Source organism: Nipponia nippon, unplaced genomic scaffold (assembly GCF_047370975.1).
Source record: "Nipponia nippon isolate SJK-2023a ecotype South Korea unplaced genomic scaffold, ASM4737097v1 scaffold_5, whole genome shotgun sequence".
NCBI classification, from domain to species: Eukaryota; Metazoa; Chordata; class Aves; order Pelecaniformes; family Threskiornithidae; genus Nipponia; species Nipponia nippon.
Genome location: NW_028262369.1, coordinates 34,407,772 through 34,431,728, shown reverse-complemented (window position 1 = coordinate 34,431,728; position 23,957 = coordinate 34,407,772). Strand labels below are relative to the sequence as shown.

At 37.8% G+C, this 23,957-nt stretch overlaps 1 protein-coding gene across 1 annotated transcript in view; it reads left to right on the top strand.

Moving 5' to 3' along the window:
* Window positions 1-7,248: 7,248 nt before the first annotated feature.
* The window catches only part of LOC104015457 (vitellogenin-1), a 44,441-nt gene continuing 27,732 nt past the window's right edge, over window positions 7,249-23,957 (top strand). Inside the window, exons 1-13 of the mRNA XM_087732305.1 lie at window positions 7,249-7,288; window positions 7,595-7,615; window positions 7,840-7,991; window positions 10,439-10,690; window positions 12,875-13,036; window positions 13,721-13,872; window positions 16,621-16,771; window positions 16,869-17,026; window positions 17,140-17,305; window positions 18,368-18,490; window positions 20,011-20,229; window positions 22,295-22,512; window positions 22,598-22,695. Coding sequence (XP_087588431.1) covers window positions 7,249-7,288; window positions 7,595-7,615; window positions 7,840-7,991; window positions 10,439-10,690; window positions 12,875-13,036; window positions 13,721-13,872; window positions 16,621-16,771; window positions 16,869-17,026; window positions 17,140-17,305; window positions 18,368-18,490; window positions 20,011-20,229; window positions 22,295-22,512; window positions 22,598-22,695 — 1,912 coding nt within the window. The remainder of the gene's footprint in view (window positions 7,289-7,594; window positions 7,616-7,839; window positions 7,992-10,438; window positions 10,691-12,874; window positions 13,037-13,720; window positions 13,873-16,620; window positions 16,772-16,868; window positions 17,027-17,139; window positions 17,306-18,367; window positions 18,491-20,010; window positions 20,230-22,294; window positions 22,513-22,597; window positions 22,696-23,957) is intronic.

Below are 23,957 nucleotides of genomic sequence, written 5' to 3'. Positions count from 1 at the left end.
TCTATGTATTTATAAGTGCACAAGTACAGAATGGAGTGGTAAAGTTGAAGTTCACTTCAGAAAACTCACAGATGTGTGAATCCAAATAGTTTTATTGGCTGTAGGAAATGTCTTAAATCAATCTTTAAATGAAGAGGAAGCCAAATTTCCATTTACTTTTACTTCTTCCAGTTTTCATTTTAAGTGCCACAGTGTCCAGAAATTCTGGGAAAATTAATAGGAATGTTTCAGTTAGGCACTAGATAATACTTACTTTGTGTTTTGCAGCATAAGCACTCAGTTATGGGGTTCAGGCACTAATAATCATTTCAAAGGAATTTAGTTGTTAGAAAGCCTCCAGAAAAATAAGAAGGAAGCATCAACCAACATCTTCCTATGTCAAAAATTTTAAAATATTTGGTTAGATATGCAGCTGGGGTAAACTGACCCAATCAGTTTATCCCAGAAGAAACTCACCCTGTGAACGAATCACAACTAAATTGTCGGAGGAGAAAGAAAAGCCAACAAGACAAAACTGTAGAAAATGTCCATGGAATCTCTCTAGCTTCATTCCATTGCGTTCCCTGAAGCATTAAAAAAAAGGATAATTATGTCCAGTTTCAGTTTTGAGACCAACATTGTTTGTTAATCAGTGCAGGAATTCCTTGAAAATTAAATTCAGAAGTTGTTTTCCCAGTCATTTGCCTTTGAACACCAAGAAATTAACAATCTTCGTAGTGTTTTCTTCAGAGGCAAGCAAAAGAAAATGAATTTAGATATTACTGTAAGAAAAAATAAGTTAATATTTAAGAAACTGGATGGATTGTGAAATAAAGTCTTAAAGAACTTTTTTAAATGTTCTGAGAGGTACCTATGATAGAGCAGATTTTTAAGCCCTATTCATATTGAGAACTATTTTATTCCTCGAGTGTTTGCACTGAAGTTACTGTGATTACTCAAAGAGCAAATTAGTGTCAGTATATACTAGATATAGCTCCAGTTAAACTCTGTGAACAGATACCATTAACTTCAGTGTGGCGTTGAGAGTGTAGTGAGCCAGAGTCTGCCTTTAACTTCTGCCTGTATTCATACTAAAAAGCCTTGAAAATAGAATTTGAGCAGTTAAACATTAAGGCTGCACACACCATGCTGGAGAACAGCATTTGTAGTGTTCTGGTCATGTTGAATTCTTCCTGCAGCAAAAGACAGTCTTTATCACAAGAAGTTGGAACTGTTCCCAGTCAAATGGGTAAGAACTTTTCCACAAGATGGGAGAAAATGCAGTTGTGTAAGAGCGTAGGACACCAGTCAGCTGAAAATTGCAGGCCTGGATCTGCATCCAGACCCCACATCTCCTCGATATAGGAATTTGTTCAGCCTTCATTCTCTATATTAGGGGGAAGAAATTAATTCTTCATAGCCTTAGCCAAAGGTGTATTCAAGAGTTAGTTTGTCTTCTGATGTTTATGGGCAATGGGGAAACATAGCACTGTAGTGGGTCTACATTCCTTGGTAAGCAGATATGAGTATCAGTGCTCCATTTAATATTTTAAACTGTAATTGTCTTAAACAGAAAATGGGATTATGATTAATACATGCTGTAGTGGGAATAATCATGTAGCAACTTTCTTTCAAAGTAATGAAACATATGGTGCTCAATTTATTACTGAACTAACTTTCACAGTAACTTAAAAACAAAAATGTGTTCTTATTTTTATATGATTAGACATGTTAATCTTTGGAAATCCAAGTCATTGATTAAATACTGGTAGGTGATTTTGCCTTTTTTTTGAGGGTAAAGTCAATGCCTGTTGTTTGAACTGGCAGAGTATTATCTGCTCCTTCCTTGGGAATAATACACTGCTTGTCTTATCTGACCCATGACCTAATGTCACAGTGACCCAGTGCTGTGAAACTAAGGTATCACACATCTCATATATTCTGTACTGAGAGTAAGTTCATACTGAGCTTCCTCCTGATACCATAAACTTACCTGATACTCTGACACTAGAAGGTGGTGATCCAGATCCATCATGTTCTTGCAGTGGTTCTGTGGTATAAGGGAATAAGTTACTAAGGTGAAGGTCTAGAAAACAGAAAAATAATCATCATTATATCTGAGAATATTGGCTTCTGGGGAAAAAAGTCAATGCTTTCCCTTTCATTCACAAAGAATCTTGCACATTTTGGGTGGAACCACAAAATAAGTAGCAATTTTGAGAATTCATTATATATTTGTAGAAATCCAGACTTTAAAAAAAATAATAATAAGCCCAATTCCTTTCTTAGGAAAGTGTGAAGTTTTGCAGCCCTAATATATTTGGCCTGAAGTAAAGAAAAACAGAATTGAGAATTTTCTTCTTTCTAAGATTCTCCAACTAATGACTCGGGCCTTGTTCCTCCAAGAATAGAAAAGCATCCTCACACAGGATTACAGAGGACAATGGGCCTTTTTCTGAAATGGCAACTTGTTTATGTGCTTACAGTGCCTCCTGCAAAACAGTTGTTGATGCCGAGTCCGCTAAAACAGGTATGATCCCTCTTCCTGCCAGCCATCCTAAGGCACATGGGATGGCCTGGGATCTCCTCACCTCCCTGCAGCAGTGCCCACATTTTACACAGTCAAAGCACATTGGAATAAACATTACACAAGTATTTTTCCCTCTGGATAAGTTACGAGCCATGATAGCTCTAACCAAGCATGCAATTACAAGCAGTACTTCAGCCTATAGTACAACAACGTTTAATGCAGTGCACAGAGCTCTCCAGTGTCCTATATGTGCAGTCACCATTTCATCCCCAAAGTGATTGAGGTGGAGACATGACAAGGCTAAATTTCAGGGCTACCTGACTTCCCGTCAGTACCAATGCCACAGCAGCTAATCACTCTGTGACCATGAAGTCTAAGTTAGGGTTAAGATAAACTTGGGGAAGTTATCTTCTAGTGCAATAGAACTACATAGCAAACACCAGTCCTCAAATATGATGTGACACAAATCTCAGATGGCAAGTTGTCTAACATTTAACCCTACTGAATGACTTGGCAAATAGTATATACTGAAAGGGGGCGGGGGGGGGGGAAATCCTGAAGCCACTAAATCAGTATTCTGGCTGATGAGCCAATGATGATAGCGATGATGGTGTACTGTTAGGCTTCAGAATATGTTTTCCATACTTGAATGAAAATAAACCCCTTTGAACATCTTAGTAAAGCTAAGTTGTATCAAAAAGATCTGTTTTCAGATTGAGAATGTCAGAGTTGGATTCCACACTTTTTGTCTCTTAATTTCATTCTTTTCTCTGGAAATGGCAGGCAAATCCATGCTAGGCATTAGGAACAGTCCCACTGACTACTTCACTGAAATGCATAAAGACATGGCTTTGGCTTAACAGCATATATTAACAAAACCTGAATTTATCAAAACAAAACTCTACAGCTATACTATAAATCTAGACCAACAGCATCTTTCAAACCATGCATACTCCAAAAGCTAGACAAACTATAAATAGCATTTCTACCTCTTTCATTCTGCAAACCTTGTGTCCAATTCCCACAGTTATCACTCCATTGGTGGTGTGCCAGCATCAAACTGGGATAACAACAGGGAATTGGGCCTGTTGGTTCCTTTCTAGTAAAAGGAACAGAAGTCAAAAAAACCAAAAAACACCTTTCAAAGCAAGCTAAGGTAACAAAATCCCTTTGTATATGTACTAGAATCAGCATATGGCAATTTAGCCCAACCCAGAACACATTCTTATTCATTAGACAATGTCCAGAGTCTCTGGAGAGAATATCAAACATTGTCTTGGAGGCTATGCTACAGTAGCAAATGCTGAATATTTTGAAAAAACAAACAAACAAACAAACAAAACAAAACAAGGAATCAATGTTAAATATGAAAGAGGTGTGGGGTTTTTTATTTTATTTTTTTAAGTAGGGCTTCTTCATCTTTAGAAATGAGGAAAACTGAAGGCTAAAAATCACTTAGCTTAGCCAACTGATTATATCTATTTTAACCTGCTATGGTTGCTTGGGAGCTGTTTTGCTAATCCCTGCTTTGTCGTTAGGCTATATATTACCAGGATGGAAATGGCATCACTGCACCATAATTCAGCAATATGAATACAGAACAAGGAGAGTGCAGAGCTATCGGCGGCAGTACAACAGCAGATAATAAGACTCTGTTACTCAAGCAGAATGTGTCATGTAAAGACAATTGCAGTGTAGAAGCAATAGCTCTAATCAGGTTAATTAGGCTGTATTCATGTTTCATTTATGGTGCAAGTGCTCTGTAAATTTAAAGCAGTCTACCTCATCTTATTGCACCTCTTATACAGCCGTCATGCTCTCTGTAACACTCAACACCATATATTTTCTTCCTTAAAAAAAAAAAAATCCCAAGATATTTCCCATCGTTTTTTAAGAATTCCTTTTCTTCATTGTTTATGGCTAAGAAAAGAAAAAAAGGAAAAGATACTGGTTGTGTATAAAGCCCATGCCCACATCAAAGTTCCTTCTTCTGCAACCAAATTAGATGCTTGGAAGTTGTTTGTGGAGAGCCTGTTTAATTGCATTTTATTTATTTTTCATATATTTTCTTGTTCACTAACATGATATATTGAATATTTAAGAAAAATTGTATTGGCTTTAAAAAGTGTAGTTCTCACCTTTCCTCCTTTTATCCATTTCCTTAAAGTGATAGATTGTCTGTTTATTCCCTCAGAGCTAGCTGGAAGGACGTGTCTGCTTTGGAGAAAGGATTAGAGCCCAATGCTCTGATCCTCAAACTCTAGCTGTGTCTCCTCTCCACTTAGCGAATTTATTAGGTTGTCCCTTTAAAGTAATAATGGGTACAATAATTCTGAGATCACTTTCTCCTCACCCCCAAGAAAACAGGCCTGCGTAGAGAGGAGCTATTAAAAAGAGAGAGGACATGCTGCAGATGAAGAGAACACAGCAGCCTGCACAATCTTAATTATTTTAGCTAACTGTCTAGACATCAGCTGTCTACCTTCTGATTGCAAGCTTAGACTGTGTTCCGCATTAAAAAAAGAAATGTAGTATTTTCACTACTCAACATAAATACATTCATGTTACACCTTAATTATAAAGCCTTTTATTAAACTTGAAAAATGTTATAGCCCCATTTTAATACGTATGTGTCCCTTAGACATTATTTCAATATGTTGTTAATAACAGTGTTTAAATTAATAGTCTCACTTATATAGTTCTGTGTATAAGATATATATATTTTCTTATATATTCTGTCCTGTGGAAGTGTGGCTAGTTGAGCACGACAGCACAATATTACTGCAGAGATCAAGCTGTGGCACTGATGACCAGTGACTGAAGCAGGAAAGTTTTGCATGTTACTGCTTATAGTATGACACTGTTGCTGTGCGTTTACTTCTTTTCTGGCTGCAAAAAATGTGCCTGTTTTAAGGCATTTCTAGCTACATTTGACAGTGCACATGTGCCAGCCAAGGTATGCCGCTGAATTTCACAGGGTCCGCAAACGTGGTGCATCTTGTCATATCTCACACATTAGTTAGCACCCTAGAAGAAAACATCAGGCAAAATCCATGTGAACTTAATTTTTCGCCATCTGAATCCACAGTGAATCAACACCCCAATTATTAATCTCTTGTAACGGTTCATATATCTATCATCTATTTGTGGATATTTTACTAGACACACATTTCATTTCAAGGAAGATCTGACTACTCATCCAGTTATGTATCTTTCCCTTTATGAAAGCAAGCTGTGATATTAAAATTCTTGAAATTTGAGGAGGTATCAGTAGCAAAGGTGCCCAAATGAGACAGCCCTCATTTGAATTCTGGCTTTCCCCTCTTTGTCCAGCGAGCACGGTTGCAGGAAGCAGCGGCAGAGCAGAGGGGCCAAGCCACCACCGAGTGCGTGCCGCACGGCTGCATCCCTGACTCCCACTCAGGTGCACTGCACTGCAATAATAAACTTCATTATTCCCCAGCCAGGTGGCATCACTCCAAGTAAATGAGGCAATCGTGTAAAGGGACTGTTTGATGGGGCCTGCAGTAAATATATTCTCAGGCCCCATGGTGGAGGCCTCAGGACCCATGCTCAGGTTTCACCCTTCTCCTCCCTGATGAATAGCAACAGCCGAGAAAACCTTGTTCTCCTCCTGGAGGATAGTCTAGCTGCCTGACTATGTCCATTACTTGCAAGTATGTTGTACCTTTCACAGCCTCAAGGAAATACCAGATATACATTCCTGAGCTCTGCTTCCTGCCCCCTCAGTAACCCTTGTACCCAGGTGGGTTTTTACATGATATTTAATTTACCATTTCACCAAAAGACAAGCTTAAATTCAAAGTAAATGTTAAACAATTGCAAAAAATATGTATAACTGAGGGTAAGGAGCAAACTGCCTCCTGACTTAGTTTTGCTAAGGACTGGTCTAAATGTTATTACTATAAGTGGGAAATTCTGGGTATATTTTCCCAAGAATGGCAGCAGCCAATGCCCCGTGAGAACCCACTGAGAAGGACCCGATGCTCCCAACTCACTGAGGTCCTTCTGGAAATGGAACTCGTTTTTTATTAGATTCTTCTCATAAACAAAGAAATTAATTTCCCTCTTCTTTTCATAGTATAAACTTTGACCATTAGCCAGAAGCTAATGTGAAGGTCATACTGACAAGATTTGTATTTCCAGATGTAGGTAACAAGATATGCTTGGAAACACAGCCATGGTAGATACCATGGAAAGACAGTTTCTCATTGCATGTCTATGAGCTCTAAGGTATCTCAGTCCTAAATCTATGAAATCAGTCACAATTTCTCCACTAGAAGGAGAGTTTCAGTGCGACAGAGCAAGGTGTGTCTCCAAAGCTGTGATCCTTGACAAGAGCAAATTATCAGGAGATTGAAGACATGATTGGAGAAAAACTAAATTATTTCAGTTTTGATTGAGGAACTATTTTTATTTAATTTTTAATTTCAATTATTATTTTACTATATAGCTACAATGGGGAGAAATTGGGGAAAAAAATAGCAAGCAAGATATTTTGAAAATGAAATCTCTATTTCACATAGAAAGGAAGTTGAAATCATGAGGTGATTTGAAGTTGTCAGCATTCATGACCTCAGAAATGTTTATTTTTTGATTGATCAATACACATTCTAAAATATGCTTATTTGTCAAACCAACATGCCAAAAGAAACATGTGATAGCACATGCCTTTATAAAAGAGAACCCAGCATGTTCACCTTTACTTTATCCCCATCATGAGGGGCTTGATATTAACCCTGGTTTTAACCCTGGTGGGTAAGTAACTTACCTGCTTTGATCAATTTAAAATAATAGATTCAGGAAGAAGTTTCAGAATCTAAATATAGTTCACTTACAAACAAGAACTTCAACATTTTATAGAAAAAATTATTTTATGACAATTTTTTTGTTGTTTAAGGAAAAAAGGCTTTTGGTTATGTGCTGAACTAGAAGTTAATTAGGAAGACTTATGCCATATGTACAAGATGAGATATAGCCTTTCATACTAAAATACATTAACATTTTGTGGGGGTTTTTTTGCTTTGTCATTTTATTACTCTCTTTTTTTTCCCTCTCTTTCAGGGAGCCAGCATCTTAATTATCGTAAGTAATTTTCCTATCAACTAATATAATTATAATAAGTGAAATTCAAAATAGAATCTGAAAAGTATATCAATGTTTAATTTAATTTTACAACAGCTAATTTTGTTCAGGTGCAATACAAAAATGAACAAATTCATCTTTTTTGTTCCATACATTCTAATATAGGTACTTTAATACGTTCTGTACAGTCTCTATAATGTTTTATGGGAACCATTTCTTTGCAGAACCTGATTTCAGTGAAAACAAAGTTTATACGTTTAATTATGAAAGCATGCTTCTCAGTGGACTTCCAGAGAAAGGACTTGCAAGAGCTGGAATAAGAATAAAAAGTAAAGTGGAAATTAGTGGTATTGGGCCAAAACTTTGTCTTATTAGGGTAAGAAAATGTATTCAATTTGAAAGGTAAAATTCTCTTCATACTTGACTTCTTTTTTAAGCTTTTGGAAAGTAATTAGGTTTCATCATGTGTTGTGCTTACTCAGGGAGAATGTAACTAACACTATTATTTTTTATGCAGTGCCCTAAATTCTATTTGCACTTTGCTAGGTAATTCTCAGCTCAAGCCAACCTTGGGCTTGAAGGATTTCTTCTGCTTTGTGGTCAGGGAGACAATGGAATGTAATTTGAAACGCACAATAATTTATTACTGGATCAATCCAATTGTTCCAAACTGTACAACCTAGGATTATTTAATCAACTGATTTCGTAACCAGCAAACGAAAGTCAATAAAACATGCGACAGTAGCTGGATGTGATTCAATATTTAGCATAATTAATGTCATCTGGTGGCTTCTTTTTCTGCAGGGTCCCAAATGACATTCTTTGTCATCTTCAATTGTATATTTTTACTGCATGCTGAGTAATTACTAAGAGTTCTGATTATGTGAAAAACACTTTTGCCTTTAACAGAAGCCTATACATGCTTCTAATGAATGTATTGAAACACACTCCTCAATTGCTTTACACAAGCTCCACTTAGTCTTGTGCATAGGTGGAAGAAAAATGATCTTTTTAAAAGCTTTTATTTGGCAAATTGAAAACTGCAGATTAAAAAGACTGGTGACTGTCTGATAAATGCTTGTAAATGCTGTGCTACAGCCTGAATTAGCCTTCTGTTACTAGGTATTTTTATAAATTCGAATTATAATAGATTTAGACAGGAAACATTGCTTTTCCATGACCTTTGCAAATGGCTGGATTTTTTTGCAAAAAGCAAGGAAATAAGAGCCACACGTCTGTACTGGTGAGTAGAAGGCTTCCCTGGCAGAGAGGAGGCAGAAGAGTATTGTTGTCGCCCCACATCCTTCCCCATTCCTGCCAAAACAGCTCTTGGTGTGTCAGGGTGAGTCTCCACCAAAAATTGACTCTTGTTCCCTAAAACCTTCCAAACCATTTCACCTGCCCTCGTGCATTTGGAAAAAAAGTTTCTGTTTCAAAAATAAATACAGAAAGAATTTCAGGTGAGAAAAAACAGAGAAAGGAAAAAAAAAATCACGAGATTTTTGGGCAAGTTCTAAGCGAAAGGTAATGATACATTTATTCCCTCCTGCTCTGGGAAAAGTTTATTTTGCTGCTGTTATATTTAAATTAGACAGTTTGGAGGGATAGTTCAGGGAATTAGTCTTTCATTTGTAGCCTACTATTTCGCATTCAGCCCAAGCAAAAAGCTGTATTCCCTGGGAGGTTTCCAGTTGACAATTTTTTCATCGCAAACCCACAAGTAAGAATTGCCAGCTGTGTTCAAAACCTAGCAGACAGCGTAAGTCCTGACTGGGCCCTGAGGGCTGGGGAAAACTACTTTGCCCTGACCCTGCAGAGCAGTCCCAAACCTGCCCGTATGCAATATGCCAGAAGCATGTCCAAGAGGCAGCATGAGGGATTTGCTCCGTAACAGCCTCCTCTGTAAGCTTCAGTTACTCAGGTTGGCAGTGATCTCCACCAACAATAACAAAAATAAATATGAAAGTGCAGTCTCCAGCGATTTGCTGTATGAGGATTTAGTTTGTGTGGCTTTTTGAGAAATTAGTCTGCGCCTTGCATCACATTGCCAACCTGAGGTGTCAGAGAAAAGTCTCTTTAAATTGTCAAAATATACAGAAGGGAAGGATCCTCTGAGAAACTAAGCTAAACGTGCCCCATTCCCATGGGGTAGAAATCATTTGAGTTATGCGTAGTTTAGCACAACTTTCTACTTGCTTGGATATGGCACAGGTTGAGGCTGGAGTGTGAAGTGCAGAGCGGGGCTGGGGGCAGTGCCTAAGCCTTCGGCTCCACAGCAAAATGCGTAGGGAAGGACAAATTTTATAATCTGCTCACCACTGTGTAAACTAATTATGACTATCTGGCTGGCCCAGCAGCCATGTTGTTATTAGTTTCTGACTGCTGTCTGTGCTCTGTGACCCCAGCAAGGGAGACGACAGAGTTCATACCAGGAGTTAATGATGCTTTGTGCAACATTAACTGTCTCTGCAATTTCCTGCAGATCTTCCATACTACTTTTCGGTAGCAACCTGCTTCATGCGGCTCTTCTCTGGCTCATTTCTTCATACAAGTCAACCTGGCAATATGGATTATCTATGAAAGAGAACATAGTGCAGTGACTGGAAATATCACATTCATTTGCATTACTCTCCTTTTTATATATGGAAATATATATATTGATACTAGATATGTTAAATGACAGCTTTTAAGTTTTCCCTTTGAAGAGGCTTTGTGTTACTTAAAAGTGTATTTTTGATGTGAGTAAACCTCTAGATGCTTATGTGCATTGAAAAAAGTTAACTGGAAAAATTAAAGAGGAATTATATTCCCCCTTTGTTCTAGATTCACTCAATCGAAGCAGCAGAGTACAATGGTGTCTGGCCTACAAGCTCATTCTCTCGATCACTCAAACTGACCCAGGTACTAACTGGGCAACTTAGTAACCCCATCAAGTTTGAGTATAGCAATGGCCATGTTGGAAACCTTATGGCTCCTGATTCTGTCTCGGATGATGGTCTGAACATCTACAGAGGGGTTCTGAGTGTGCTGGAGATAAGTATAAAGAAGATGCAGCATTCATACAGCTTGCAGGAGGTGAGCTTTTGGTTTTGGCCATTGTGGTTGCTTTGTAAATAAATAAGTCTTTTTTTCAGATTCTTCTACCACATTTTCTGAATTCATCCTTGACATAAACTTCACTAACAAGAAACACCTAAGCTTTGGAAATCATGATTAAGTTGTTATGGGACAACATTTGATGGAGCTGTAGCTAAACAGGACAACAGAATAGCAGATTTTTAATCTGGTTGATCAATGTATTTCAGAAAATGCATTTGCAATATTAGATCCTTAGAAAATCTGCCTTGTGATTCTAGAAAAAGTAAACTCCTGTGAAAGCTGAAGCCTACATAAAATTTGAATACTTTATTAAAGCAAGCTTAAACATACAGCACAAGATTAAAGCTAAAATAACAGTAATTTGACTTTTTTACCAATCATATATACTTTAATCTCTTCTAGCTCCTCTTTTAGGAGGAAGACAGTATATATGCCATGACATTACTGTAATAGCTTTGACAGTTGCAGTTGATGCTCTATTGGAATTTCCACTGTTTTTCAGGTTTTAATATCTTAGTCAAGGTAAATCATCTGATATTACTATTCACCACAGAAATTGCAATGTTGTTTAGTTTTTGCGAAACCATATTTACATTGATTAGACTACATTTGATCCAGAGATCAGCAAAAACCTTGAAATTATTACATTTTCATGTTATTTTTATTGAAAATGCAGACCAGAGTAACTTTAATTTTTTAAAAATTTATTCTTATGTAAGTAGAGTTGTTTCTGGGAAAGGCACTACATGATTTAATATTTTCACACTCCTTGTTGTACATAAAAACCCAGGTGGTGGTGTCGCATATTCTGCAGTGCTGTTTTCTCATATCCAGTTTTACATCTTCATTCTTTCTAATTCAGTTAGCAATATGTCCTACTCTTGCTGCTAAGCAATATATGTGACTTCACCTCCTAGAATCGTTTCCAAGTTTTCCTTGCTTTTCTCAGACAGAAAGTGATTCATGAACATTGGCACCCTTGCTTGACAATCTCAAGTCACTCTGTAAAGGAAGATAAGCATTATTAGTCCCAAAATCTGAGCTGCAGAGAGGTTTAAAGGACTAACCTGGGAAAGTCTACATCACATCCCGCAGGGTGTAGGGTAAGGGTATCTGAGCTAGCTATGAACTGCACACAGCTAGAAAGTCCAGGTAGTCAGGAGGCTACTTCATCCCACTGAGCCCAGTGGGCTGGACATTCCTATTTAAAGTCTAGATGTCTCTACCACACCCTGCAGTCTGCAGAGAAGCCCCACATCTGTATTTGCAGAGTACAAGTCTTTCAGAAAGCTTGGGCAATTCTTATTTCCAGCCCTTACTGAAGCCACAGTGTTTTCAGGAATACTGTTAAGCTAAAGATGAAGTGGGTATGTCTTGCCTCCCAACCACCACATGACCATTTTGCTGTTCTGACATAGCCCAGAGCTGCTCTCTGGAGTGGCTATGCTATCAATAACAATAAAAAAATCATGAAAATAACCCTTTCTCCTAAAATGCAATCAAATATTTTCCTCTCCAAAAATCTCCTCACTGACTGAGGAGATTTAAGAGATCTTATAAATATATATGCTTGAAATATTATTGAAGATCTGAGCTAAAACTGCAAACTCAAGAAAACCCACAATCAAAACTCTGCTATCCTGAAATTCTTTTTAATTATTGCTGTTCATATTGTGACAGATCGTCTGATATTGCAAGACGTGTTCCATAGGCATTTATAAGCTGTCTATAAAACCAAATTTTAAGGGCAGAATGTCATCTCCAACCTTAAAATACTTTGCTGTTGAGATTTTATTCTGACTGATCAAATTATTTTGGCACTTTTTATTAATATTCCTTAAATCATATTTCATAATTGACAGCTCTAACTGGAAATTGTTACTCACCTTTTCTGAAGCTCCAAAGCTTCTCTCAGTGAAACTTTTGATAATTTTACTTCTCTCAGTGAAACTCTGATTTGGCTTACTGGAAACCTATACATGCAAAAAAGAAATTAAAGTGACGATCATCCCGATTTTGCTCCTGGAGAGTACTATAAATAAAAAAGTATTCATTTTATCAGGAATTTTGAAAATACAGAGTTAAACAGGAAAGCCCATGTGGTGAATTGATGAAGCTTTGTGTAGGGGTGAACTCTGACCACATTCTCATTTTTGCCAGTCTGGGATCGGAGGTATTTGCAATACAACGTATGCAATCCAGGAAAACAAGAGAGCAAGCTTAGTCTATGTGACCAAATCCAAGGACCTGAACAGTTGTGAAGAGAAAGTTCAAGTGGTCACAGGTTCGGCATACACGCATCCGTGCTGGACCTGCCAGCAGGTAAATTAGAGTGGTATTATGTATACGTATTTTATATTCATATACAGGGAGCCATTTGGCATCCATGTTATCTCTTGCTCTGTTACACTTAAAATGAGAGAAAAGTCAGATCTTCTGTATCTAGTTATCAACATTTTCTTTCTGTATGAAAATCAGATCCACAGAGCAGCAGAGGTCTGTGCTGCAGACTGTCATGTACTGCAGACACACTTCAACTAGCTTAAACTAGCTGGCTTGGAAACCGTTAATTATCAGCATGAGTTAATTCATCTGTTCTGTTGAGTATAAAAGATAGTCACTATGTCCAGTTTCTGCTATTCAAGATAGGTACTGTTGCACCTTATTATAATCCTGTCTTTGAAATAAGAAATCGTGTGGCTTATACTGCTGCTCTCCTCAGAAAATGTCTCCCTCTCAAGGGAATAACCAATTACTTATATTTGGGAAAGGGAAAAACCAGCTAACACTTCTTAGCAGTAAAAGTAATGGAGCCAGGCAGCATGCCTGACCTCTCCCATGGAAGTATGCATGCAGAATTCACATAAAGCGCTCATATGGACAACGAACAAAACAGCCCTGGAAAATAAGTGTGTTGAAGGGTGATGTAATAGCTTCTAATCGCAGAATTTCGAAGTTCAATGACTTTCTATTTTCTTTGTTTCTTTGCTTTTTTATATTATAAAGAGAAACAAGAATTCCCGGGCAACTGCTACTTACAATTACAAAATTAAATATACGCGTAATGAAGCTGTAATTACACAAGCTGATGTTGAGGAAATCCACCAGTTTGCGCCCTTCAATGAGATAACAGGAGGAAATGCTATAGTAGAAGCAAGGTACTGTACATATGCCTTTAATTCAGCAACTAACTCAGCATCTCAGTAATCTGGTCAAACTCCGTAACTGAAATAAATCCTCTACTTCCACAGCCTATTGTTTGCCAGTATTTAATTAGATAAAATCCGAAACAGTTCATAAAAACAACCTTCACTGTTAGTTGTAAATCTGAAACATGCACATCACTATCCAAATTTTGTTAGCTAAACTTGGCAGGGTTTGACTATTTTATTTCTCAGGGATATTTGATTTATGTCATAAAAGCCAAAACAAATGTAATTCCATCTGAAAAACTGTGAACTAATATATTTGCAGTAAAATACTTTGAAAGACAGTTACTCACTGAAAGAGTGTTCCCTGGAAAATAATAATGCAGTAAGAGACCCTGGAGAGTAGTTCACAAGAAACCTAGATAAGACTTTGGATTCCAATATACTTCCTAAGTACAGTGGGCTGCTTGCAAATCTCCCGTCAAAACAGTTTCTTGATAGGAAATTGGGTTTTATTGCAAAAAGATTGGCACAAAGCATATAAAATGTATTTGCTTTTCCACAGCAAATTTTGCATATTACTTAAACAAGTTTGGGGAAAAATCAGAATATTATTGTCTAAGAAATTAAAACCCTGCTCATTTTTAGCTCAATCCTACAAACTTTCAGTATTTGAAAATTTTTTTCATCTGCTTCAAAATCATCTATTGAAAAAATTTTTAGTTACCTGCTTTAGTGATGGACTCTGTAGCCAGGGGTGTCCTACTGAAGAGAGACACTTTTTGCGTAAAGGTCACTGTACAGAAGATATACCTCAATCCCACTCTAGCTTCTGTAATCTTCCATTGCTCCATTAGCTTTTGCAAGAATTTATTGATATAATATACAGTTTTGGAAACTGCAACATCAGAAAGTTCATGTCAGTAAATCACTGATTATCTTCATTAATATGATGAACATGTTCAGTTTGGCTAACCAGAAAAAAGAACAATAAAGGTGAAAGTGCTTTACTATCTCATGCAATCAAGGTGAAGATAGATAGAACTGTAGTGCTTTTATCAAATTATAGGTTGTTGTTTTGCTCATTGAAACTCTCCTTCTGCAAGCCTGCATAGACTGTCTTCCTTACTGTTCTCTCTCAGTTTTGAGCCCCCAGAAAGGGCAGTGCCTTTACTTTTCCCCATTTTCTGTAGATCTTTTGCATTGCCGAGCAGACAGCACCAAATACAAGATATCTGGGAAGATGTGGATATGTCACCCAAGTCTTCAGAATTTAGTTCTACTATGCACTTTCTGTGTTTAAAAAAAAAAAAAAAAAAAGGAAAGAAAGAAAAATCTGACATCAAGGACTTAAAACATTTGGAGCTGAGTTTTCAGACCTGTTCAGCAAAAGCCTAAAAGCCTCTTGCAGCACCTTTCAAAGCCAAGAGAGGTTTTACTACTGTTTCACCATTTTAATCCTATCTTTAGTATTCATTTGCTCTTCTCTTCAGAGTATAACATTTTCCCATCTATTCTAGGCAGATATATCTCTTCCCAAAACGATGAAGATGAAGACATAATAGATTCATCATGTTCTGGAAGGGGGAGTTAAATCTGTCCAAGTGTACCTGACATTATACTTTCTGACCCAAATGCCCTTTCAATAATATTGTATAAAATTTCAAGAGAGAAAAAATCTCTGCTGATTCTGTAGTGATTTCTATTCAAATTCCAGTAGCTTGTCTGCAAAGCAGTTATATGCTATTTTCTGCAGCAGTTCTCTGCCATCCATATGGAAGGAGTGGATAGAAATGATACAGAAGATCATCGTAGAGATTCCAAAATAAACACGCCAATTTTCTACAGAGATTTTGAGATACTGTGTAGTACAACAATATTGCTTTTGGAATGTTTTCAGTTGTTTAGTACAAATGCCTAACTTTATTATAGTGTCCTAAACGACCTGTTTTAAACATAATTGGTGGGACAGGATGCATCCCTTTAGCTGAAAATGTAACAAAGATAGAAAAAGTTTACAAAGACGGTCTCTCATTGGAATTATTCTTAATAACAAAGGATGAAGGTTTGGTGCTCCTTGAAAAGTTTCCAAAAACTTGAGTACTTTTCCAAAGATTAATCCTGAATTAATCTGGCCCTTTTTGTTTGGGAAATCCAATTTGAAACTTCATGAGAATCTTTTATCTTCTGCCATCCCCAGGACACTCAGCATGCCAGGCATAATAGGGAGGGAATTGTAATAGTGCAAGTAAAAAGATTTGTAGCGTTTCTTATTGTATCTAAATAATTTTCAATTCTTTTTGAAGCTTTCAGGAGGCACAGACACATAAGAGTTTTTATGAACTTCTTCAAAGGTTTAAATTAAGTGATAATTTCTAAAAAAGTTTCCCATCAGTTATTTTTCTCTAATCCTTAATTTACTCCTTAAGACACAACACACAGTTCCTGTGATCTTCTTCAGGCCACAGCTTCCCACCTCCCACTTCTTCCTTAAATTGTCAAGCCATGTTATTCCCAAAGGAAGGCAAAGGCTGGCTCTGATCTGAGCCCTTCTGTGTAAGCATACACCTTCTCAGACTACAGTTCTGAGCATCATGTCCAAATGTATCTATTTGTAAATACCTTTGCCCCTCAATAACAAAACCCTTTTGAAACAATTGTAGTCGCATTGCAATGCAGGGAGGCAAAAACACTGTTCTTTTTTTAGTTTGTACCCTGCATCTTGTGATGTTATCTCCCTGGGTTCCTCCATTCCAGGCAGAAACTTGCTTTGACTGACGTGCAAAAGTACATGGCAGAGGTCCCACCAAAAGAATTCCATACTCGTGGGTCACTTCAGTACCAGTTTGGCAGTGAATTGCTTCAGCTTCCAGTCCACTTATTCAGAATAAAAAATGTGGAAAGCCAGGTAAAGTTCAGCCACTGGCCAGACTCTTTGTTGGAGGTTGGATTCCATGTGTGTGGAAAATAACGCGTGAGCTTCGTGCATTTTAATCTTCCTGCAGATAGAGGAAAGCCTGCAAGACCTAGTAGAGACCACATCTGAACAGCTTGCCAGCGATGCACCAGCAAAAGCCCTCAAGCTTATGCACCTCTTCCGTGCAGCAGATGAGGAGAATTACGAGTCAGTGTGGAGGCAGTTCTCCAGTCGGCCAGCGTACAGGTACAAGCAATAAAAGTGGTGATTCTTCCACTGATAAACTCTGTTGGAGACCTTCTAGAATGACTAGGTTCAAATGCAGATCTGGAAAATGGTCCTTGCCTTTCCCATTACAGGCGCTACATTTTGGATATAATTCCTGCAGTTGCCAGTCACCGTGCACTCAGGTTCTTGAGGCACAAAATAGAAAGGCAAGAACTCACTAACTGGGAAGCGGCTCAAACGGTGCTTGTGGCTCTGCACTCAAGCACACCAAGTCGGGACGTGATGGAGGAAGCAACGGTAGGATTCTCTAAACACTCGCAAATCGCTCTTTACTGATTTCAGCAGGTCATATTTATTCCTTTGACAAGTTTGCAAAGGCTTTGAAAATATAAAGGTCTTATATCCTCTAGTGAGGTTGAAAGGAGTTTATTTCCTGACTGTCTTAAGGGGAGGAGAATGCAAATCAAAAGGGCAAAAATGAATCCAGAATGAAACAGGAAAGAAAGAGTAAAATACCCCTCAGTGACAGAGGTAATTGCTGCAAACAGTGGTTTCTAGCCTCCCTTTGTCCAAATGTACTTTATAGTTACATCAGATTAGATCTCTAACTGGGTGTCTACAAAGACTAGGGAGTAAGAAATACATATTTGTTATATCCTGTATTCATCCTGATTGACCTAGCAGGATGGATATAAATCGGAGCAGATCTATCAAAATCAAGGGAAATATGCCAATGTGGAGCCCACGTAAGAGAAAGTTCAATGACGTTTACAATTTTTTCCTCTTCTGCAGGGTCTAATTCTAGCCTCAGATTTAGGAACTTATCTCTGCCGACCCTAAGTAGAGACTACGTATCTCAGACCAGAGTTTTGCCCTCTCTAAATGCCGTGACAGCCCTGTAATGCTCTGCTTCCCACTCAAGTAAACAGTGGGCTGGTGACTTCTGTCAGCTCCTATGCTTATATGAAATATTCCTGTCTGCCCAAAGTACTGAGCTCCATTCACAATGTATCTCAAGTTTTTTGTACCTATAGCTGAGGCAATTATAAAACAATGATGAATGTTTCTTGAGTAAAGTGTGCTTTTCCATTCCATAACTGAGTGATTTCCTCCCTTTGGATTACAGCCTATGCCAAATTTAAATCTGAAACACTATAAAAGCAACAGATCTGCCTTCCAGATGTTATTTGGAAGTACTTTACAATTGCATTTTCAAATACAGTAATATCCGCTGATTAACTACAAATCCATCAATACAAAAATATCAAAAGCCTGGTTTTGCCTTGCATTTGGCAGAAACATTTTTTAATATTGTTGCTCTTCATTAATGGTGGTAATGACCAACTGCTTTCTCCCCAGCTCATTGTGAAAAAACATTGCCCGCGCTCAAGTACTGTACTTGGAAAGGTTTGCCATCTCAGCTACGCATCACTGTGCCACAAACAGTGCTCTTCATCAGACTCCTGCTCTGAATGTCTCCAGGTAACCACATTGTTATTTATCGTTTAAAAGAAAAATTAAGCCTTGAGTTCTTTCTTCATTATTCAGAAACCTGTATTTCATTTCACTACAGTGTTTCCTTTGGGGAAAGGAACCCCAGTTGGTTAAATACAGCATTTTTATCTTTAGATTAACACACGAAAGAGAGTGAGAGGAAGAAGCATATAATTCATAGCACTTTCTATCTGAGTATCTGAGTGCTTTATTGCCAATTATTAATGAAGTCCCATGGCACTGCTCTGAAACACTTTAAATATAGGTACTTATATATACTTATAAATAAACTAAGTGACACAAAAGCCCAGGTTTTTGCCCAAAGTCATGTAGCCCAGCCATTTCTTAGCCAGAAGCAGAGCTCAGTCATCCACACAGACTATAAGCTTTTAATAACAATAATACCCTCCCTGTTCTGCACTGCTTTTAATCAGTGGGCCTGAAAACCATTTAAATAGGCAGTAAATAACATTTCCCCATTCTAGATATGCATGTCATGGTTTACAAAGGTCAGACAAGGAATAGGTGTTTTCAGTCTTCAACACTGGTCAGTCCACCATTCCCAGTAAGAGCAGGGTGCTCCCAACACACTGTGTGCCTGCCATCATTTTTTACCTGTAGTACACAGACATGGCCAACATTCCTACATGCATCTCCTGTGTTACGACTGCCACCAATGCTCTTGAGCTAATTAAATCTAAGCCCAGTGCCAGGGAATGGAAATTCTTTCCCAAAGCAAATGATTGTATAGGCTTATTCAATGCATTTCAAATGCCCGTTCATTCAGTTAGTAATATCAAATGGACTGTTTCTGCACCATCAATGGATCTCAAATGTGGTATTTTAAAGCATGGGAACTGTATTGAAATTATTCTATAACATCTCAGGGTTTCTTTTTAAAGACATTTTTTAGCATTGAAAACAGCTTTCTATTAGGATTTAGTTCTTTTCTCATATTCAGCCTTCAGACAACTATTTTTAATCTTGCCACCTAAATGTAAATGTGATCCAATTGCTTATGACGAAGGCCGTAAAATGACCTGATGATCGCATTGCCAGCTGTTAATCCACAATAAAACGTGGCTGTCAGCTGAAGTTAAGGGCACCACCACTAGCCATATCTTCAGGAATCTTATTTAAGGGTCTGAAGAATTTAACTGTATCTGCATACTACTCAGAGATATTCAAACAGCATTATTGCAGGGTTCCCAACTCACGCTGAAAGGCAGTGGGAACTAGGTCCTAGCCATTACTTTTTCCTTTAAAAATCTTACTTGATAACTTTAAGGCATAGTGATGAAGAAGCCGTTCACTGCAGCTTTCTTGGCTATGCTTGTTCTATGAATAAAATGTCCTATTCATGAGGACAAAAAGAATTTGAAAATATTTAAAATAAGTGAATTGAACAAACTGAAATTATCAAAGTCAAACCTCAGAATAGGCTGGGGGATGGGATATAGATAAGAGCTGGAATTGAACTCAAAAGAAGATTTGTTTTCTTTTTTCAGATACTTCATGGCTTTGCAGGAGAGGCATTGAGCAAGTCTAACACAGAAGAAATTTTCCTGGCTTTGAAAGCCCTTGGGAATGTAGGACATCCAGCCAGCATCAAGCACATCAAGAAATTTTTGCCAGGATATGCAGCCAGTGCCTCAGATCTGCCACTCAAGGTCCATGCGACTGCTGTGTTGGCCCTGAAAAACATAGGCATGAAAGACCCCAAAATGGTAAGGAAATAAAGCTACCTCCTTTGAACTTATGATAACCCAACACAAGGCTGCTAATTGATGATGGGTGATGAGGAGAAAGCACACCTTTTTTTCAAATATAGCTGTGTTGGTTGTTTTTTTTTTTTAATACTTAACCATTCCTTAGTTGGCATGTCTTATTTCTTTTGACATTAACCTTTAGTAGTACAGACTGCAACAAAAATCCCATTACAAGGATACATTCATTACCCTGTTGTTGAAGACAAATCAGTATTTCCATTGCAAACATTTGTTTTCCAAGGGCATTAGACAGAAAGCTAAATTATTGACCAAAATGTGTTTAGTGCTACTTCAACTCTGTTATGTGAGAGAACCACAAACAAGGTTTTCAGAGAATTGACATTTAATACTGAGTGTCACATCTAATCGTAATTCAAGACCCGATCTTATTGTAAATAGATACTAGAGGTTTGCATCCTAATTACAAATTTACAGACATTGTGTAGGTTTAAGTCATAAACAGAACATTTAATAAATGTGACTTTTGTCCCTGAGCAAGATGATTAGATATCACATACAATGGTTACACAGGCATACTCTCATCCACCAGACATCACTTTACAATCATTTTCACCTTAAAGCAATCTGCTTCTAAAACAAAACCTTGCATTTTCAAGATTTTTTTCCTGATATTGAAATTTTTTGTTTTATATAAGTCTATTCTTAATATAAAAAATAAAATAAAAGCTTTCATTAACTATTCTCCTACTAATCTGTATCAGTTTTTCCATTATACTCATTTTTTGCATATGACTCCCAGTTTGAGTGCATATATTTATCCACAGACAATAGTGTGCCAGGGTATGCTTTTAAGCAAAAGAATAAAGAAACAATTTACTAGAGTGCAGGAGCTAGATGAGAAAAATCAGACGGGGGAGAAAGAATAGCAAGGGTAGGAGTTAAGGTATTTGCTGGGGAAGAAAAAAGCCAGGTTGGTGTTTGACACCAGTGCTGTGTCCCTGATTGCCCTTTGGCCCGGCTTTCCACATGTGACCTAGACCACCCATTTTCTATGCATTTTTCTTTGGAGAAAATTGATCTGGAGCAAGTTAATGACTGTGGCCAGATTTTTCATTGTACAAAAACTAGTTGAATACCTCATTTGCAGCTAGCTAAACAGTCATATTTGCATTAAACAGACTTAATACATGGTCTGTCTTTTTATTGTTTAATTTGAAAAGGTAGTTGCATTTAGAAAGAGGTTGTTGCATCCTTGTCACCACTTTTACCTTGGTATTTGTTAATCAACATGTGCAAATTAATAAAACCAATCAGGGTATTTCCAAAGTTTGTTGAAGTTTTCTGGATCAGACTTTTCGTTAGAGAGCATGGACATGAGCTGTCCCAGGCAGGACAGGACTGCGCAGAGGGGCTGCCAGAACGGAGTTATACCATCCACATCCATTTTGAAGTTGGGGTCAAAGGCTTCAATGCAGCTCATGGAAACTGGAAAGGTTCCAGTACAAAATTAGTCTTGATACTGAATATTGCCAGGGTCAAACACATTGGTCACAAGTAGTACTGCGGAAATCACATTTGTTGAATAAACTTTCAGTTTTAAAATGCCTACATGACATAGAGATTTCTGGTAGTAAATTGGTTTTTATTCTAGCAGAAAGGGCTCCAGGAGATCAAATGATTAGAAATAAGGAATACCTTTATGGGCAGGGATAAGTGATCACTGAAACCACTTCTCACCTATGTGATGGATCCATAAAATCTCTTTTACCTCGAGTGGTTATGCTACAGATTTATTTTGCTATAGCTCAAAAAGGGATAATATATTTGATGTAGAAGTTATCCAGCAAAGTTCCTCAGCTTTGATTGTGTAGGAAGCCAGGCTACATTACCATAATGCCCCTTCCAGCCCTCAGACTATGAAGCCAGGAACACTGTTGCCATAATAATTAAATAATACAAATTTTTACTGCATTAGTGACGAAGAGGTCATTCACCAGTGATGAATGGTTATTAGCAAAATATTCAAACATACTGTAAATTTGAATGTATCTGTTATTTTCAGGTCCAGGCTATTACCCTTGAGATTTTCCTGAATCACAAAATTCATCCTCAGGTCCGAATGTTAGCTGCAGTGGTTTTGCTTGAAACCAAGCCAGGTCTTCCAATACTGATGACATTAGCTGATGCTGTGCTGAAGGAACCTAGCATGCAAGTGGCAAGTTTCATCTACTCTCACCTGAGGGCCCTGGGTAGAAGCACAGCTCCAGATCTTCAAGTGATGTAAGGAAAATCTGGATCCCTTCCCTAGATGAAAATTTTGTTGCAAACTAATTGAGGTGTTAATGTGCTCACTGAATTTTTTCAGGGCTTCTGCCTGCAGAATGGCTATCAGAGCATTAAGTCCCAAATTTGACAGATCTGGATACCAGTTCAGCAAGGTTTTCCGCTTCAGTATGTTTAAAGGTAAGATTCAGAAGTTTTTGTAGAGAAATATGTACAGGTCAATGTGTGAAAAAAATCATACAGTATGAGAACCTAATTCTCCTAGCCAGCTGGTTAGCTGCATGTTGTTCTTCCATATTCTCCTATGTTCAGTGAAAAAAAATATAAAAATTTCAGGGTCTCCATTTGGAGAGCGTTTAGGCCCCTGCGTGTTTTGCATTGTACACTGCCAACATGAAATTACCAGAGTGCTTGTGGGGTTCTGACCCTCCATTTTCATTAACCAGTGAGGCACATGCTCCTGTATGAAATGCCGTAGTCTCAGTGGTGCTTGACAATTTCATACCATTGTTCAGCACCAAACAAACAGAAGGGACCTAAATTACTGCTGAAGTGGATTAATTTCTGCTGGGTTGAACACCTACAGCTCCTGCTGAATTCAAATGTGATGCTAAATACTCTTCACCCCAATAGTAGTGCCCAGTGAAGCAGCAAACTCTGAAAACATTCAGATGTGACAATTCATTGCACCCATGAGCAGCTAATACAGGCCTGTTGTCTAAAGATTTTTCTTAGACCTTCCTACCAGGATTCTTTACTGGAATGGGCAGATCCATGCGTGGGATCTGGAGAGTGACCAGTTACATCAATGGGAGTTGCACATAAAAATGTAGTCAGAGAGGGGAAGACCATATTAGAAGACAGCTCTTCTGCAACAAATTGTAGCTATTTCTATTTTCCACGTATGTTATTTTTCTCAGTAGAGATTTTTTAAGCAACTCCCCTATGTAAATGACCATGACAGCCTCAGTGATTTGGCATATGTAGCTGGCAGACTAGAGAGATTATATCTGCAAACACAGTCGTCTTACACATGCTGTTTATCTAGGATGACTTGGGTGTTTTTAGTACTTTTGTTATTCACTGGTGCATGTAAAGATTCTTTTCAAAGTAATCAATAGAAAAAGAGTCTGAAACATCTGAAATCCACAGTGATAAGTGTACAAGTACTTTTGTCTTCTTTTTGGAGGGGGGAGTGCTTTGAAAGACTTTTGTGGATCTTATTGTTGCCCTGCCCCTGTTTCATGGTTTTTACATGACCATTTAATCTGCTCTATAATAAAAATAAATATAATACATACCACAACAACCACGGTAATATACGATACACATGCTTGCTGCCTCAAAGATGGAGACAGAGAGTGCCCAAAGAAATACAGTCACTAATATGCAGTGTGAACTTTCGTAACATTTAAAATGGATTCAGGGAAAGATAAATTTTC